The 17939-nt window shown below is 31.7% G+C and overlaps 1 protein-coding gene across 4 annotated transcripts; it reads left to right on the top strand.

Annotated features, from left to right (window-relative positions):
• Positions 1-275: 275 nt before the first annotated feature.
• On the top strand, positions 276-17357 carry LOC145326850 (tubulin alpha chain-like). 4 transcript variants are annotated; one of them, XM_080170287.1, is made up of 13 exons: positions 276-536; positions 1893-2013; positions 2420-2576; positions 2911-2995; positions 12820-12979; positions 13434-13591; positions 13833-13937; positions 14578-14709; positions 15318-15450; positions 15762-15858; positions 16124-16190; positions 16636-16717; positions 16959-17357. In XM_080170287.1, exons 2-13 carry the CDS (start codon positions 1894-1896, stop codon positions 17007-17009), a joined length of 1347 nt encoding a protein of 448 aa, XP_080026413.1. In that variant the 5' UTR covers positions 276-536; position 1893; the 3' UTR covers positions 17010-17357. The 4 variants fall into 4 exon arrangements, with proteins under 4 accessions (XP_080026413.1, XP_080026412.1, XP_080026415.1 ...); XM_080170286.1 differs by having other exon boundaries at positions 333-536; positions 2417-2576; XM_080170289.1 differs by lacking the exons at positions 276-536; positions 1893-2013 and adding an exon at positions 2053-2116.
• The last annotated feature ends 582 nt before the right edge of the window (positions 17358-17939 follow it).

The raw sequence follows: 17939 nt of genomic DNA, 5'->3' as shown, positions 1-17939 counted from the left end.
CAGGGCTACTCTATGACCAATATGACTAACCTAACCTGATCGTAAGTTTTAAACAAACAAATGTAAAACTACCATCAATCGACTTATTTCCAATGTATAGGGAGAGGGGGGAGGGTTCTGTGCTTGAATGTTCACTTTGTGAGAAACCGCTTCCTCTAAAATATAAAAAAGTGGGCCTTACCATTTTAGATATCTTAAACAACACCAAACTCTTTCTCTCGTATGTATATTTACTATCTCTATTCTCCAAAGATATAAATGTGTGAGCTATAGTGATATACATGTTATATTTAGTATTTATCTATCTATCTATACATAATTTCTTTTCTATATAGTACTACTCAATACTAGTCTAGTTCAGAGTCCTACAAGGGAAGATTTGCTTTCGTTACTCGCTTTATCTTCCCCCTTATATACAAATATCTATCTATATTAATATTGCTTGTTAGTAAGCAACTTAAGCCCCACCCAAAGTATTAAATTATTCGAAGGATTTTTGTTGTGATTAACTACCTAAACACTTTTTGTGATTAAAGGTGAGGTTTTTTGTTTGTTTGTAGCGTAGCTATTTAATAGATGGGTATGTCTGTACGTCTGTTAGAACACAAATGACGAAAAAATGCTTGTTTTAGAATATAAACTATTTTAAGATTAAATAACAATCTAACAGAAATGTCACTTTTAGTTATTTATTGACACCAACTGTTGAATACATAACCAATGACAATGCACAAAATTCCCCATTCTGTAGAAATCATTTAGTGGTTGAAACGTTTGGACACTCTTCTTAATGAACCAACCAATCAAAATTCAATAAAAGTCCCCAAAGTTGTTAATAGAACGAATAAGAAAAGGTTATCATAAAACTTTGGGGACTTGTGTAATAAACAGCCTAATGTTCCCTCTCTCACTGAGACTTGATATTGTTTCGCTACGGATGGTTATAATTGTTCTTGTTGTTGTATTATTAGCATTTTTAGGAAGTGTGGCTAATTTTATTTGATTTATTATGAATATTTTAACATAAAAAATTTTGTAAGTTTAATTTTATGATAAATTCATAAAAATCGTATCAAAATTCACATATTTGATAAAATCTCCTTATTTATAAAATAAATTGAAAAAAATAGTTTTTTTAATGCTTAACCCCAGCGGGGACCCTAACCCTGTAGTAGCTAAACAAGCGGTGCCCAAAATATTCAGGGCTATCATGTACCTAATATAGCCTTACCGAATCTTACCTAAAGTTTAAAACATACAAGAAAAATTGAACCTCCCTTATTTTCTATTATTTCAAATTTAAGGGGGGGGGGGGGTAGTTTCTGGGCTCGACTATATATTTTTTTTAAATTTTTCTTATCAAGTACATAATTTATATTTTTTTAAAATTATAATTCAAAACATTTTGAATAAATGTTCATGGCAAAGTTCAATATAGAAATTATGAAATCATAACAATATGAAAATAATTACAATATCATAATATTATGTTTTAACAAAGAATAAATTTATTAATATTGTCCTTAATATAATTGTAAAAATCAAATTTGAATTAAATCGTATTTCGGAAAATATTAAATATAATCTATTTACTCACAATAACTTTCTGTAAAGTTAAGATCAAGGAAAAAAATGTATGTTCATTCGTATGTAAAAAAGTTTCTAAATAGTTAATAGTTTCCACTGATATAATAAGAATCATAAGATTAAAACCGAAGGCATATTACAACAAAACTGGTATTAATTTTTAGGTTTTAATTTTAATTTTTACGGAAATTATTTGTATTACAATGCTTTACATGTTTTTTCAGTGTGACTAAGAACCAGTTTTAATCCAGCAGATATTTATCGATTTCAAACAACCACCCCCATCAATTATTTTATTTATTTAGAATGAGGGAGTGTCTATCCATCCATGTTGGCCAGGCTGGTGTCCAGATTGGTAACAGCTGCTGGGAGCTGTACTGCCTGGAGCATGGCATCACTCCTGATGGAGCCATGCCTGTAGATAAGGTATACAATAGATAGATAGCCAGGTAGATAGATAGGTAGCTTATGGCAGTTGTACTGCCTGGAGCATAACATTACCCCTGATGGTGCAATGCCTGTAGATAAGGTATACATTAGATCGATGGACAGGTAGATAGATAGATAGCTACTGGTAGCTGTACTACCTGTACCCCTGATGGTGCCATACATGTAGATAACGTATACAATATATAGATAGACAGGTAGAAAGATAGATAGCTGCTGGGAGCTGTATTATCTGGAGTATGGCATATCTACTGATGGAGCCATGAATGTAGATAAGTTATACAGTAGATTTAAAGCTAAATAGATACTTTCCAAACGTCATTGGGATAGATAGATAGATGAACAAATGAGGAACCTTTACCAATAAGATAAAATTTTGTGGAAGGTACCAGGAGACGATTCCTTTTCCACCTTCTTCCAAGAGACCGGAACTGGGAAGCATGTGCCCAGGGCAATCTTTGTGGACCTGGAGCCCAGTGTCATCGACGAGGTCAGGACTGGAGAATACAGGGGACTTTTCCATCCAGAACAGCTTATTTCAGGTATAGTTAGTAAAGGATGGGGATATCACAACCAAAAAAATTTGTCTCTAACTTTTCAAAGTTTCAAAGATATCTGTGTGCATTTTAAATAATAGGTGAGATGCTTAAAAAATTGCTGCAAAAACCAATATTTCGTCTCAATGATTAAAGGGAACATTTTTACAATCCATATCTAGCTATCCATATCCAGCTATATTCTAATAGATTGGAATTTTGTGTAAGAGAAAATTATTAATGTTGTAAAAATGTATTGATGTATACAATTAAAAAAATTAATCATATCCAAAAAAGAAAATTTTCGAAATACAATTTAAAAACCCTCTAAATATTTCAGGAAAGGAAGATGCTGCAAATAATTATGCCCGTGGTCATTACACTGTGGGTAAAGAGTTAGTAGATCTCGTCTTAGAAAGATTAAGGTAAATAATAGATAGCTTTCCGCGGATATTAAAATAAAAATTATAGTATTAAAACTGGCATTCATTTATGATTTTAATTTTAATATTCATGGAAAATTGTCTATGTGTACGTCGTATGATACTATACATGTTTTTTTCAGTATGGCTGAGAACCGGTTCTAACCTAGAGGATATAAATCGCTTTCAAATCAAATCAGATCAAATGATTCCTAATAAATAAATTGGAACAATAGGAACAATCCGGCAATATTATTAGTAAAATAGCGTTCCCATTGGGGTACGAAAGAGCAGTTTTTTTTCTCATACCATTCGTATAGGTAAGCAGTTGGCTATAGAAAGTTGAATTTCTCAGTATTAACTTATTAAGTTTTCCTTGGTGAATTATATTGTTCTGTATAATCTTCTTATAATAAGTTAGACGATTTATTGTGTCTGATAGACCATCTAGGCTAGGGAAATTAATATATTTTTTCACCAGTTAAGTGTTTTTAGTAATGCTTTACCCTATCCTTGGTGGTTCATTCATTGTTTCTTATCTTGTATAAATATCAAATGTATATTTTATACATAGTATCTATACAATGAACTACAAAAAAAAGGCTGTAGCATAAGTTTTCAAGAGTTGCATATTGTCTTTATCAGTAATAAAAAAAAAATCATTATAAGATAGAAGGATGTCCAAACTTTTCCACTCCCCAATTCTTTTTATACGCAGAAAGAGTATTTTTTTCCAGTATGGCTTCGAAACCAATTAATATACGCTGGATTAAAACCGGTTCTCAGCCATACTGAAAAATTATTTGTAGCATCGCATTACTAAAAATTTTTCACAAATATTGAAATAAAATCATAAAATTAGAACCTAAGGGCTAACAAAACTGTTTTTAATCTTATAATTTACATTTTAATATCCGCGGAAAGTTGTATGAAATTCGATTTGCTAAATAACTATTGTCACCTTTTAGGGTGTGCATCAATTTATCATCCATTGCTTTTTTCGATTCTTTAAGGTACTATGATTTGGTAACGTCTCTATCATTAACACAAATATTCAAAACTTTGGCTATTATTTGAATGACAATTCTTTTATTTTGTATGAGCACTATAATATTTTATGAAAAAAGTGTCACATTCTTACATATGTTAACACAGTAGGGCAGTAATGTTTTACAACAATGCCACATATTTAAATCAACTAAATAATGTCTTCGTACATACATAAATCAAGAATTATATGAAAATTAAAAAAAATACAATATCTATAGGACATAAAAAAATTAAAAAATAAGATGGTAAAAGTGCTTACCTTCAGTCATTAAATATGTGTTTCTGTTTATCTAATTATGTAACAAATGCTTAAAAATTCAAAATTATGTAAAAAAATTTATAAGTTAAATATGCTCATCTTGTATGATAAGCGCTTCTGTAAATAATTTTCTCGAAATATGATACTCCACATCCCTGTATAAAAATTAGTATTCCCAAAGTGGTGTAAAACATAACTCCTTGTCATAACCACTATGTTACCTAAATTCCTATTTATATAGTCCAGATTTTTAAAGATTTAAGCATGCATGTTTGTGCTTGAATCATGTGTCCCATTAGGTTCTTTTTAACGGAATAGCGTCCAAAAATAGCCCTAGGAGCCTTTTCAATTCCTTGTTTAATCTAACATAACATATGATTAACTTCAAGAATATTTTTTAAAAAGATTTTTGTTTTTAGTAAATATTTCAAATGCCTATCTTATATAGCAGTAAATCATATTTCATATAGAATTACTAAAAAGTAATGTGACAAATTGAGTTAATGAGTAGCTATATGCTACGTATATATCTTATAATCCTTAGTTAAGAATATGTATACTAAACACCTAGACATGCATGTAAAAAAATATTAGCCTTAAAAATCTCTCACCTAAAGCATATGAATACCATGCATGCCAATATAAAACCAACATTTAGGGGTTAAATTTAAACTAGAAAAATATGTGACCTACTGCATAGGGGTATTTTTAGGGGTTTCAAGATAAAATATACTCAAAAAGCATGGAAATTTAAACAAAAATGAGTAGATTTTAGATTGAAAACAAGGAAATGTTGACGAAACCTTTATGAATATAAACCTTTTTAAGCAAGACCGTCAGACAAACGGCCCGAGTATGTTTAGTATCTTTAGTAAGGGTATCTTTGCAAAAAATAAGCAGTCTATCTCTAACAAACAAAGAAAATCCCATTTAACAAAAATCACAGGGGCAAAATCTATAACTAAATAATAAGCAATAAACAAGGATGATAAGTAGCGCTGCACAGATCTGTTATTATAGCAAAATATTTAAAATGAACAGACTGACGGACAAAATAATATACATACTGTGCGGGCATAGGTCGAAGGAATCTTCACCAAAAATTTCAGCTTTATATCTTCAATAGAAGCTGGAAATAAAGTTTTCCCCTCGCCGGCTAGACGGCCAAATCTTGTTATAGAGTAGCTTCGCTACAAAAAAAATGAGAAGTATCAAAAATATATCATTGAAATTGCTAGCGGCAAAAATGTAAGAATTTCTATATAAAAGGAGGATGTGCTTAAGGACCATTTGGGCAGGGGGGGGGGGTTTACTCGAGAACCCTTAGAGCTAGAGGGAGCTAATTTTGGATTTAAGCTTCTATGGGGCCAAAGTTACTTTTAAAATTATCGTCGACCCCCCACCCCCCCCCAAAAATTTTTTTTTTGGGGGGGGGGTAAAAATTTTTTTTATTGCATTTCTCGCCGAATTAGGCAATTTGGAATCATTTGAGACCATGTTATTTTTTTCAAAAATTTTTCGCCTTACAAGCAACCCTGCGGGGGGACTTAGTCATTTTTTTCAAATTCTCGTTTATGAAGGTATATCTTAAATACAGTATGCTACTCTCTTAGTTTTAAAGATAATTGGATGAAATCTTTTTGATTGTGTCACTAATTACCCCAAGTTTTGGTATCTTTAAAAAAAAACGGCGGCGGGACCGCCGCTGCCGCCGTCCGCCGCCGTTTTCCGCCGCCACCAAAAAAGAATTTTTTTATTGCATTTCTCGCCGAATTAGGCAATTTGGAATCATTTGAGACCATGTTATTTTTTCAAAAATTTTTCCCCTAACAAGCAACCCTGCGGGGGGGGAAATTTTTGAAAAAAATAACATGAACTCAAATGATTCCAAATTGCCTAATTCGGCGAGAAATATAATAAAAAAAAATTTTTGGTGGCGGCGGAAAAGGCGGCGGGAGCGGCGGTCCCGCCGCCGTTTTTTTTAAAGATACCAATAGTTGGGGTAATTAGTGACCCAGCCCAAAAGATTTCATCCAATTATCTCTAAAACTAAGAGAGAAGCATACTGTATTTAAGATATACCTTCATAAACGCCGCATTTTTTTTTAAAGATACCAATAGTTGGGGTAAGGGGGGGGGGAAGTTTGTACAGTTATAGGAAATGAAATTCAGTACTAAAGTTTGGGAGGGCCGTGTGGGTTTGTTTTTAGAGTTATCAACCTAATTCTTTTTGTGAGCTCTCTCATATGACTGGATCTACACATAAAACTTTGAAAATTGAATTTTGGGACTTTCCCTCTAGGGGCTAGTGGAGCAAAAGACCCCCCCAAACACTAAAAATTTAAGTTCTGAGCTTATTTTTTTTAGAGATATTGAGATGATTTTTTCTCAGAAACCTTTTTTAACAAAACCAAACTAAGTAATCATTGGAGATTTCATTTTGGGACTTTCCTTCTAGGGGCTTGTGGAGCAACAGATCCCCAAAAACACTAAAAATATGCGATCTGAGCTTTTTTTTAAAGATATCAACCTGATTTTTTTTAAATAAAACTTTTTTAACATAACTAGATCAACGAACCAATACAGATTTCATTTTGGGACTTTCCTTCTAGGGGCTAGTGGAGCAAAAGACCCCCCCCAAACACTAAAAATTTAAGTTCTGAGCTTATTTTTAGAGATATTGAGATGATTTTTTTTCAGAAACCTTTTTTAACATAACCAAACTAAGTAATCATTGCAGATTTCATTTTGGAACTTTCCTTCTAGGGGCTTGTGGAGCAACAGACCCCCAAAAACACTAAAAATATCGTTCTGAGCTTATTTTTAAAGATATCAACCTGATTTTTTAAAAATAATACTTTTTAACATAATTGAATCAACGAACCATTACAGATTTCATTTTGGGACTTTCCTTCTAGGGGCTTGTGGAGCAACAGACCCTCAAAAACACTAAAAATATGCATTCTGAGCTTATTTTTAAAGATATCAACCTGATTTTTTATTGGGACTTCATTTTTGGACTTTCCTTTTAGGAGCTAGTGGAGCAAAATACTCCAAAAACACTAAAAATATGAGTTCTGAGCTTATTTTTAAAAATGTCAATCTGATTTTTTAAAGAAAACTTTTTTAACATACCTGAATTAAGGAACTATTACAGATTTCATTTTGTACTTTCCTTTTAGGGTCTAGTGGAGCAAAAGACCCCCAAAAACGCTAAAAATATGAGTTCTGAGCTTATTTTTAAAGATATCAACTTCCTTTTTTTTAGAACACTTTTTTAACATAACCAAACTTGGTAACTTTTACAGATTTCATTTTGGGACTTTCCTTCTATAAGCTAGTGGAGCAAAAGACCCTAAAAACAATAAAAATCTGTAAAAGTTACCAAGTTCGGTCATGTTAAAAAAGTGTTCTTAAAAAAAATCAGGTTGATATTTTAAAAATAAGGTCAGAACTCATATTTTTAGTGTTTTGGGGGTCTTTTGCTCAACTAGACCCTAGAAAGAAAGTCCGAAAATGAAATCTGTAATGCTTTCTTAGTTCGGTTATGTTAAAAAAGTATTATTTAAAAAAATCAGGTTGATATCTTTAAAAATAAGCTCAGAACTCATATTTTTAGTGTTTTTGGGGGTCTGTTGCTCCACAAGCCCCTAGAAGGAAAGTACCAAAATGAAATCTGCAATGATTACTTAGTTTGGTTGTGTTAAAAAAGTTTTCTGAAAAAAAACATCTCAATATCTCTAAAAATAAGCTCAGAACCTAAATGTTTAGTGTTTGTGGGTCTTTTGCTCCACTAGCCCCAAGAAGGGAAGTCCAAAAATGAAATCTGCAATGATTACTTAGTTTGGTTATGTAATAAAAGGTTTCTAAAAAAAATCATCTCAATATCTCTAAAAATAAGCTCAGAACTTAAATTTTTAGTGTTTGGGGGGGTCTTTTGCTCCACTAGCCCCTAGAAGGAAAGTTCCAAAATGAAATCTGTAATGGTTCGTTGATTCCCCCCCCCTTGGGGTAAGGGGGGGGGGGAAGTTTGTACAGTTATAGGAAATGAAATTCAGTATAAAAGTTTGGGAAGGCCGTGTGGGCTTATTTTTATAGTTATCAACCTAATTCTTTTTGTAGGCTCTCTTATACGACTGGATGTACACATAAAACTTTGAAAATTGAATTTCGGCACTTTCCTTCTTAGGGCTTGTGGAGCACAAAAACCCCCCAAACGCTAAAAATATGAGTTCTGAGCTTATTTTTAAAGATATCAACCTGATTTTTTTTAAATAATACTTTTTTAACATAACTGAATCAACGAACCATTACAGATTCATTTTGGGACTTTCCTTCTTAGGGCTTGTGGAGCACAAAAACCCCCCAAACGCTAAAAATATGAGTTCTGAGCTTATTTTTAAAGATATCAACCTGATTTTTTTAAATAATACTTTTTTAACATAACTGAATCAACGAACCATTACAGATTTCATTTTGGGACTTTCCTTCTTGGGGCTTGTGGAGCACAAAACCCCCCAAACACTAAAAATATGAGTTCTGAGCTTATTTTTAAAGATATCAACCTGATTTTTTAAAAATAATACTTTTTTAACATAATCGAATCAACAAACCATTACAGATTTCATATTGGGACTTTCCTTCTAGGGGCTTGTGGAGCAAAAGATCCCCCCAAAAAACTAAAAATATGAGTTCTAAGCTTTTTTTAAAAGATATCAACCTGATTTTTTTAAATAATACTTTTTTAACATAACCGAATCAACGAACCATTACAGATTTCGTTTGGGACTTTCCTTTTAGGAGCTTGTGGAGCAAAAGACCCCCAATACACTAAAAATAAGAGTTATAAGCTTATTTTTAAAGATATCAACCTGATTTTTTTTAATAATACTTTTTTAACATAACCGAATCAACAAACCATTACAAATTTCATTTTGGGACTATCCTTCTAGGGGCTTGTGGAGCAAACGACCCTTAAACCACTAAAAATATGAGTTCTGAGCTTATTTTAAAGATGTCAACCTGATTTAAAAAAAAAACTTTCTTAACATACCTGAATTAAGGAACTATTACAGATTTCATTTTGTACTTTCCTTTTAGGGTCTAGTGGAGCAAAAGACCCCCAAAAACGCTAAAAATATGAGTTCTGAGCTTATTTTTAAAGATATCAACCTGATTTTTTAAAAATAATACTTTTTTAACATAACCGAACCAACGAACTATTACAGATTTCATTTTGGGACTTTTATTCTTGTGATTTGTGGAGCAAAAGACCCCCAAAAACACTAAAAGTATGAGTTCTGAGCTTATTTTTAAAGAAATCAACCTGATTTTTTTTAAATAATACTTTTTTAACATAATCGAATGAAATCTGTAAAAGTTACTAATGTTAAAAAAGTGTTCTTAAAAAAATCAGGTTGATATCTTTAAAAATAAGGTCCGAACTAATATTTTTAGTGTTTTGTGGTTCTTTTGCTCCACAAGCCCCTAGAAGGAAAGTCCCAATATTTTTAGTGTTTTGGGGGTCTTTTGCTCCAGTAGACCCTAGAAGGAAAGTCCGAAAATGAAATCTGTAATGGTTTATTAGTTTGGTTATGTTAAAGAAGTATTATTTTTTAAAAATCAGGTTGATGTCTCTAAAAAAAAGCTCAGAATTAATATTTTTAGTGTTTTGTGGTTCTTTTGCTCCAAAATCCCCTAGAAGGAAAGTCCTAAAATAAAATATGTAATTGTTCCCTAGTTTGGTTATGTTCAAAAAGTTTCCTTTAAAAAATCATGTTGATATCTTTAAAAATAAGATCAGAACTCATATTTTTAGTGTTTTTGGGGTCTTTTGCCCCACAAGCCCCTAGAAGGAAAGTCCCAAAATGAAATATGCAATGGTTCGTTGATTCAGTTATGTTAAAAAATGTATTATTTAAAAAAAATCAGGTTGGTATCTTTAAAAATAAACTCAGAACGCATATTTTTAGTTTTTGGGGGTCTTTTGCTCCACAAGCCCCTAGAAGGAAAGTCCCAAAATGAAATCTGTAATGATTCGTTGGTTCAGTTATGTTAAAAAAGTATTATTTAAAAAAAATCAGGTTGATATCTTTAAAAATAAGCTCAGAACTCATATTTTTAGCGTTTGGGGGGTTTTTGTGCTCCACAAGCCCCAAGAAGGAAAGTGCCGAAATTCAATTTTCAAAGTTTTATGTGTACATCCAATCATATAAGAGAGCCTACAAAAAGAATTAGGTTGATAACTATAAAAACAAGCCCACACGGCCCTCCCAAACTTTTATACTGAATTTCATTTCCTATAACTGTACAAACTTCCCCCCCCCCCCTTAGTGACACAATCAAAAAGATTTCATCCAATTATCTTTAAAACTAAGAGAGTAGCATACTGTATTTAAGATATACCTTCATAAACGAGAATTTGAAAAAAATGACTAAGTCCCCCTCGCAGGGTTGCTTGTTAGGGGAAAAATTTTTCAAAAAATAACATGGTCTCAAATGATTCCAAATTGCCTAATTCGGCGAGAAATGCAATAAAAAATTTCTTTTTTGGTGGCGGCGGAAAACGGCGGCGGACGGCGGGAGCGGCGGTCCCGCCGCCGTTTTTTTTAAAGATACCAAAACTTGGGGTAATTAGTGACACAATCAAAAAGATTTCATCCAATTATCTTTAAAACTAAGAGAGTAGCATACTGTATTTAAGATATACCTTCATAAACGAGAATTTGAAAAAAATGACTAAGTCCCCCCGCAGGGTTGCTTGTAAGGCAAAAAATTTTTGAAAAAAATAACATGGTCTCAAATGATTCCAAATTGCCTAATTCGGCGAGAAATGCAATAAAAAAAATTTTTTGGGGGGGGGGGGGGGGTGGGGGGTCGACGATAATTTTAAAAGTAACTTTGGCCCCATAGAAGCTTAAATCCAAAATTAGCTCCCTCTAGCTCTAAGTGTTCTCGAGTAAACCCCCCCCCCCTGCCCAAATGGTCCTTAAGCACATCCTCCTTTATTCAGAAATTCTTTTCTATTGATATATTGGTTTGGAATATTTGATAATTAAGAGGTATACCTCAGGGGCGTCAATGCTTTTTTATGGGAGGTGGTATACAGTCTTAATAGGGAGGATATTTCGACTTCAGGGAATGGGAGAGGCGGGTAGACTGTACAAATTGCTAAAAAAAATATAAGTTCAATTAAAGTAGAGAAGATATACATAAAAAAAATTCTAACTATTACTGATAGATTTTGGCAAAAATGTTAGGCATGCGATCTTAGCATTAAATTATTTTTAAAAAGATAGGATAAGCATCAAACATAAAAATATTTTCATTTCAAAATATCAGAAAATTATATCAATTTCATGAATTTGTGTGCAAATGTAGTATAAAGCATTGCTAATCAATAACTATTTTTAATGTTTCTTCTATGGATATTATCAATCCTTGTCGTTTGAAGAATTAGGATCAAAAGTGACCGAGAATTTGCAACATTAAGTAAACTAAAGAATTTATTTAAATATGTAGATAAACTTTCAAAAAAACATTTTTGTGGAAATTTTCTCATTAGATTCGTCTAAGGAACAATTTTTGCTCAAAAAAAGATATACTTTTTGTATTGTAATTGTAAACTTCTAGACAATTTAATTAATGAGATCTAATATAATAGAAATTATTACAGCTAATGAGAGAATTTGTTTTGAAAACTTCAGACATCAGGATGATCTACACTTTAATGTCCCTCCATTGATAGTAACCATGTTCGAAATATTTGTATTAAAAGATATTTAAAGAATTGATCCAACTCTGCTATGCACAATTTGACTAATTGTCCTTGTTTTTGATCTATTTTCAACTTTAGAGGATTTACTTGAATGGCATTTTTTTCTTACATCAATTAAAAGCTAGAGATACTTGACCCAATTCTAAATACAGGTGTTTTCACAGAATATTTCTTTTTTAAATTAGCAAAAAAATTGATTATTAATTTATTTTAATTTCACATTGTTTAGTAATCAATAAGTTTTGATTTTGACATTTATGAATAAAATAAGATTACATTTTGGTTATTTTGTTTATTTTCAAAAATGATTTAAAGGTTAAATTTAACCTTTTATTATGATATATTAAAAACTACACTGTAGAAAATTAGTGTTTCTCTTTATAAATACTTTTTCCTCTTCTATGATAAAACAGAAAAAATTTTCATAAACTTTTGAACTATTTTAACAAAAGTTAAACATTCGTAATTTTTTTTGTGTATACTGAATTGACACTCGTAAACTCATGAATGAAAATAAATCTAATATTTTTTGCTTAGAATAAAAAAAACTAATTTTAGGATCTTTGCAATGAAAATTTATATAGAAACAAGTTTTTACTTGAATTAAAGTTGATATAAATTTGCAACTTCATAAATATTATTTTTTCCTAATTCTTTTTGTAAGCAAATACTTACTAGCTGAGTTTCGAGATAGAAAATGAACAAATACTATATTTAGTAATAATTATCTTATTTTTTTAGAAAACAATCAGAGGCATGCACAGGATTGCAGGGCTTCCTGATATTCCACAGTTTTGGTGGAGGCACAGGTTCAGGGTTCACATCCCTGCTCATGGAAAGATTGTCAGTTGATTATGGCAAGAAATCCAAGCTCGAGTTTTCCATCTACCCAGCCCCACAGGTAAACTTGTATTATATGTAGTTCAAATGAATCCGTAATTATAGTAGCGCCAAAAAGTTAAAAAGGTTTTTATAGTTTTAACCAATATCTTTGTTAACTTTCTGACTAAATGTCCACTATGCAAATATCTGTCTAACTATCCTTACATTTATTTATTGATCTATTCATTTATCTACTTATCTATCTTTCCATCACTGCCATTATATTTTTATCTATATTAATCTATTCCTTTAAATATCCATTTGTATATGTATCCATTTATTTAGTACTTTATGTATCTATTATCAATTTATGTATAAATCAATTTCACATCTAACAATCAATCCATTATTCTATCTATCCAAATATCCTTATATCTATCCACATCTATCCTCTAATGAATTGATAAATCTACCCATCAATTAACATATCTATTAACATCTATAATCAGTCTACAATCTACCTTTTTATCCAGGTAGCTACAGCTGTGGTGGAGCCCTACAACTCTATCCTTACCACTCACACAACCCTTGAGCATTCAGACTGTGCCTTTATGGTTGACAACGAGGCCATCTATGACATCTGTAGAAGAAATTTGGATGTGGATCGTCCTACTTACACAAATCTCAATAGGTAGTGCACTACTGAATTATTACCCTAAATAATCAATTAGGTACCTATTTACAAATATAACTTGTAATAAATAAGATGGTAGTAGTATGGAGGATACGATGAGAAATAAATAAAAATATTGGTATAGATCATTATAAAGTTGATGACATTATCTAATCTTAAAATGGATTTGTTAGGTAGTATATTAAAAATATAACTTTATCACCAATTGTATTTGATAATTCAATCTATATTTTGCTAGGTTGATAAGTCAGATCGTTTCATCCATTACAGCATCTCTCAGATTTGATGGAGCTTTGAATGTTGACCTTACTGAGTTCCAGACTAATCTGGTTCCTTACCCCAGGTACATTCTTTCCCCCCTATCTATCTGTATGTTATTTTGTAATTTCTTATTTTACTGTTTTAAACAAGAAAGCTGAAGGGTTACTATTATTCTCCCTATCAGAGCTTACAATTTTTATTTTCTATGTTTTACATTTCTTTAATTGTCTATCTTTTTATTTTGTATCTATCATACTGTTATACAATTTTCTACCTATTCCTCTATCTAACTATCCATTCAGCACCTATTAATCTTGCCACCTAATATATCAAAAGAGACAGCGTAAAGTGGCACCAAAAATTTCACGTCATACGACAAAATAACCAATGAGAGGCAAGTATAAATTTTACCATTGGTCAATTATAGTGTATACTGGCCTCTCATTGGTCAACTTTATTGTATTTTTTTTTGTGCCACTTTACGCTGTCTCAAATGAATAGATCTACCCTTCTACCAACCTACCTATTAGTCTAATTTAGATATCTGTCTCAACACTTATCTATTGGCTAGTCTATTTCTATCATATTATCTATCTTTCTTTCTATTTATCTACTTTTTATGAAAATTCTTTCAACCATATTAGTAACTTCAAGCTTATCTATCTATCCAACCTACCATGAAGTATGTAACTATCCATCAATCAACAAATATATTCTTGTAGAATCCACTTCCCCCTGGTAACCTATGCTCCAGTGTTGTCAGCCAACAAGGCCAACCATGAGAGTCTCACTGTATCAGATATCACCTCATCCTGTTTTGAACCCTCCAACCAGATGGTCAAGTGTGATCCAAGGTAAGAAAAAAGCATAACCCGCGACTGTGACGTAACATGTAGCGCATCCGCTCGTTGTCTGGAAGGTGATAGGTTCGAATCTCGGCCCGACAACGTGTCATATGTAAAGATGTTAAATATGGTTCCTACTGCTGCTATTTCAGGTGCGCAACATAAATAGTTAGAGCAGAGGAATGCCTTGGCTCAAAACAGGAGCAACTCATTACCATGCACACAGTTGAGACTTCTCAAACAAAGGTCGTACAATCGATGGGTTGGTTGTCTGTAGGACGTTTGGCAGAGCAATCATGCACTTCAGTTGCAAGATTTTGTTCAGAGATACACTAAAATTACATCTTATGGTGTATCCTCTTCTCAGGAGGTTATCCAGGTTAAGAAAACAAGTATTAATTAGAGATGAACAAAGAAATATAAGGCTAGTCTTTTACTTTCAATTGATGAGTAAAATCATATCCAATTGTTGACTTTGATTAAAGTAGCAGGACATTTCTTTTTAGGGGTTTTCTTTCCCTCTCATCTCCCTCGTTTTTATGACGACACATGGCTGATTTTTGAGATTTTAAAAAATCTATTGCTTATTTATCCTAAACACAACATCTTTTAAATAGACATGGCAAGTATATGGCCTGTTGTCTGCTGTATCGTGGTGATGTGGTACCTAAGGATGTTAACACAGCTATTGCTGCCATCAAGAACAAGAGATCTGTCCAGTTTGTTGACTGGTGTCCTACTGGATTTAAGGTTAACAAATATTTCTTTTATAACAATCCATAGTCAATACTTTGGCACTAATAACTTATTTTTATAAACAACCAACTCTTTGATTCTACAATATTTATAAAAAACATAATTTGATTCAGCTCGTCTATATTGGAGCATTCTAGTTTTAATGATTTGTTCATACAACTCATTTTAGGTATGTCTTAATTAATAGCTTATGCAGATGAGAATTAATTATACTATTCATATTTCTAATTCATTATCATATTTACAAAGGTTTTATTTAAAAAAGAATAGATAGAATTTGAGTCATCTATAGCAAATATTTTTAGGTTGGAATCAACTACCAGCCACCCACAGTTGTACCTGGAGCTGATATGTCCAAAGTACCCAGAGCTGTCTGTATGCTCTCTAATACTACTGCTATTGGTAAGATCCATAATATTTCAACTTTATAAGTAATGCAAAGAAATTGTATTAATTTCTTCACAATAAATATATAAAGCATAGTATAATTTATCAGTTTATTTTAGAGAATGGGCACTAAGATATATTCTAGCAAATGCGAAAAGATCACTTGTTATAATTAGTACTGTTTTTTCATAAATTTTTAAGCCATCAAAAAACACTGATAATGAAATATGATTTTAGACTGAAAATGGAATCATTTTATTTTAGTAATTTTTGTTTTTAGGTGAAGCTTGGGCAAGATTGGACCATAAGTTTGATCTGATGTATGCCAAGAGGGCTTTTGTTCATTGGTAAGTAACAAACTATCTACCTAATATATTTTATCTATTTATTTGTATAATCTATCTATCTATTTATGTATCTATATTTACCTATCAATGTGTTTATATATGTTATCTTTAATCTACATTAATAAATACATAAACTTATATCATTTATCCATATTCAATATATCAATCTTTGTGTCCATCTGTGTATTTATCTATCTATCAATTCATCTATTTATATAGCACATTTTGATCTAATCTTATATCTTTTCAATAACATAAATATCTGTAAAATTATTCATCTAAATATCTATCTACTGTCTATATCTATCTACCTTCACTGTTTATCAAGATATGTTGAGAGGGTATGGAGGAGGGCGAGTTCTCTGCGGCAAGAAAACTCTCCCCTCTCCAAACTATCTATCTATCCATACAACTTTCTATCTATCTATTTACACTATCTATCCAGGTATGTTGGAGAGGGTATGGAGGAGGGAGAGTTCTCTGAGGCCAGAGAAGATTTGGCTGCCCTGGAGAAGGACTACGAAGAGGTATGGACAATGCAATAATTGAATGTCTGGAAAATTTAAAAGAACCCCAAAAATGAATATCCTATTATAAAAAAGGAGTAAGGTTTTTATCTGTATTACAAGATCTCTATTAACTTTAAACCGATTAAATTCTTCGATTTAGGGAAGCTCTTCATAGGTCCTGGAGTGGTGTCAGGCTATTTTAGTTTTTGATTAAAGTATTGGGATGCTTTTCAGCTATTTTATCAATTTGTTTGTTTAGGTTGGTCTTGATTCTGTTGACCCCGAGGAGGATGGAGAAGAAACTTATTAATCAGTCAATCAAACAATCACATGTAAATCAATCAATCAATCACATATCAATTAATAAGGAACACTGTATGAAGTTAGCTTTGTTCAGTTTTATTGCAAATTAGACATATTTTAATATATTTTTCATCTGGATAATATTCCATCAAGATTTCAGAACGGCCTAAAAATAATGATTGATAGAAAAATTTCACAATTAAAGCAATAGATAATCACATAGTGACATCAAGAATTTATAAATCATTTCTCATCAATAAAATTTAGCATAAAACTTATAAATTAATTGTTATTTATTTTGCTTTTAATACATGGATGTAGATATTTTGTAAATAAATAATTTCTTTGGATTAAATGTATTCTTGTTTAATCAACAGCGGCTTCACCCTTAAAGGCCTCTAGGGGCTCTTTTCTCTTGGGCAGGTGGTGATACCCTCCCCCAAAATAGTTATAAACCTTCTCAGGACCTGTACAAGAAGATACATTCTAGAGGAGAACCGTATCGGTTCAGCGGTTAGCGGGATCCTTCGGTACAGACAGACACATACATATCCTGTATCTTTATTATAAATATTAAAATACTTAAAATGAAATATCATTTGTATAGTAATATACAAGAATAAGAGAACGTGTCTAATGTCCCCTTCCTCCCTATTAAATGTTAGCCCTCGATTAGAGTAACCTCTTTAAAAATATGAATGTTTTGAACTTTTTTTAGTTAACAATTTATTATGCTTTTTACATTTGTTACGCTTTAACAATAGACACCGGGTCTTGGATATTTTTAGAGTTAAATGAGACATCAACTACTTATTCGGAAAGTTTTTGGTCAAAACCATTTTTGCTTTATCTAATTCCCCTTATGACACCTAAATATTTATTTTCATTAGTTAAAATATGCTCAAGAAAGATTAGAATCCCTCACAATCTGTATCTA

This window comes from Acartia tonsa, chromosome 8, assembly GCF_053477335.1.
Source record: "Acartia tonsa isolate MP-2025a chromosome 8, ASM5347733v1, whole genome shotgun sequence".
NCBI lineage: Eukaryota > Metazoa > Arthropoda > Copepoda > Calanoida > Acartiidae > Acartia > Acartia tonsa.
Note: the sequence above shows the minus strand (reverse complement) of the source record. Positions and strands in the feature narration are given on the sequence as shown.

Excerpts from the sequence above, each read along its gene's own strand:
- LOC145326850 (XM_080170286.1), top strand. The coding sequence starts at position 1,894 with ATGAGGGAGTGTCTATCCATCCATGTTGGCCAGGCTGGTGTCCAGATT. Across the intron at positions 14,710-15,317 it reads ATGGTCAAGTGTGATCCAAG|ACATGGCAAGTATATGGCCT; the intron begins GTAAGAAAAAAG and ends TCTTTTAAATAG. Across the intron at positions 15,859-16,123 it reads CTCTAATACTACTGCTATTG|GTGAAGCTTGGGCAAGATTG; the intron begins GTAAGATCCATA and ends TTTTGTTTTTAG.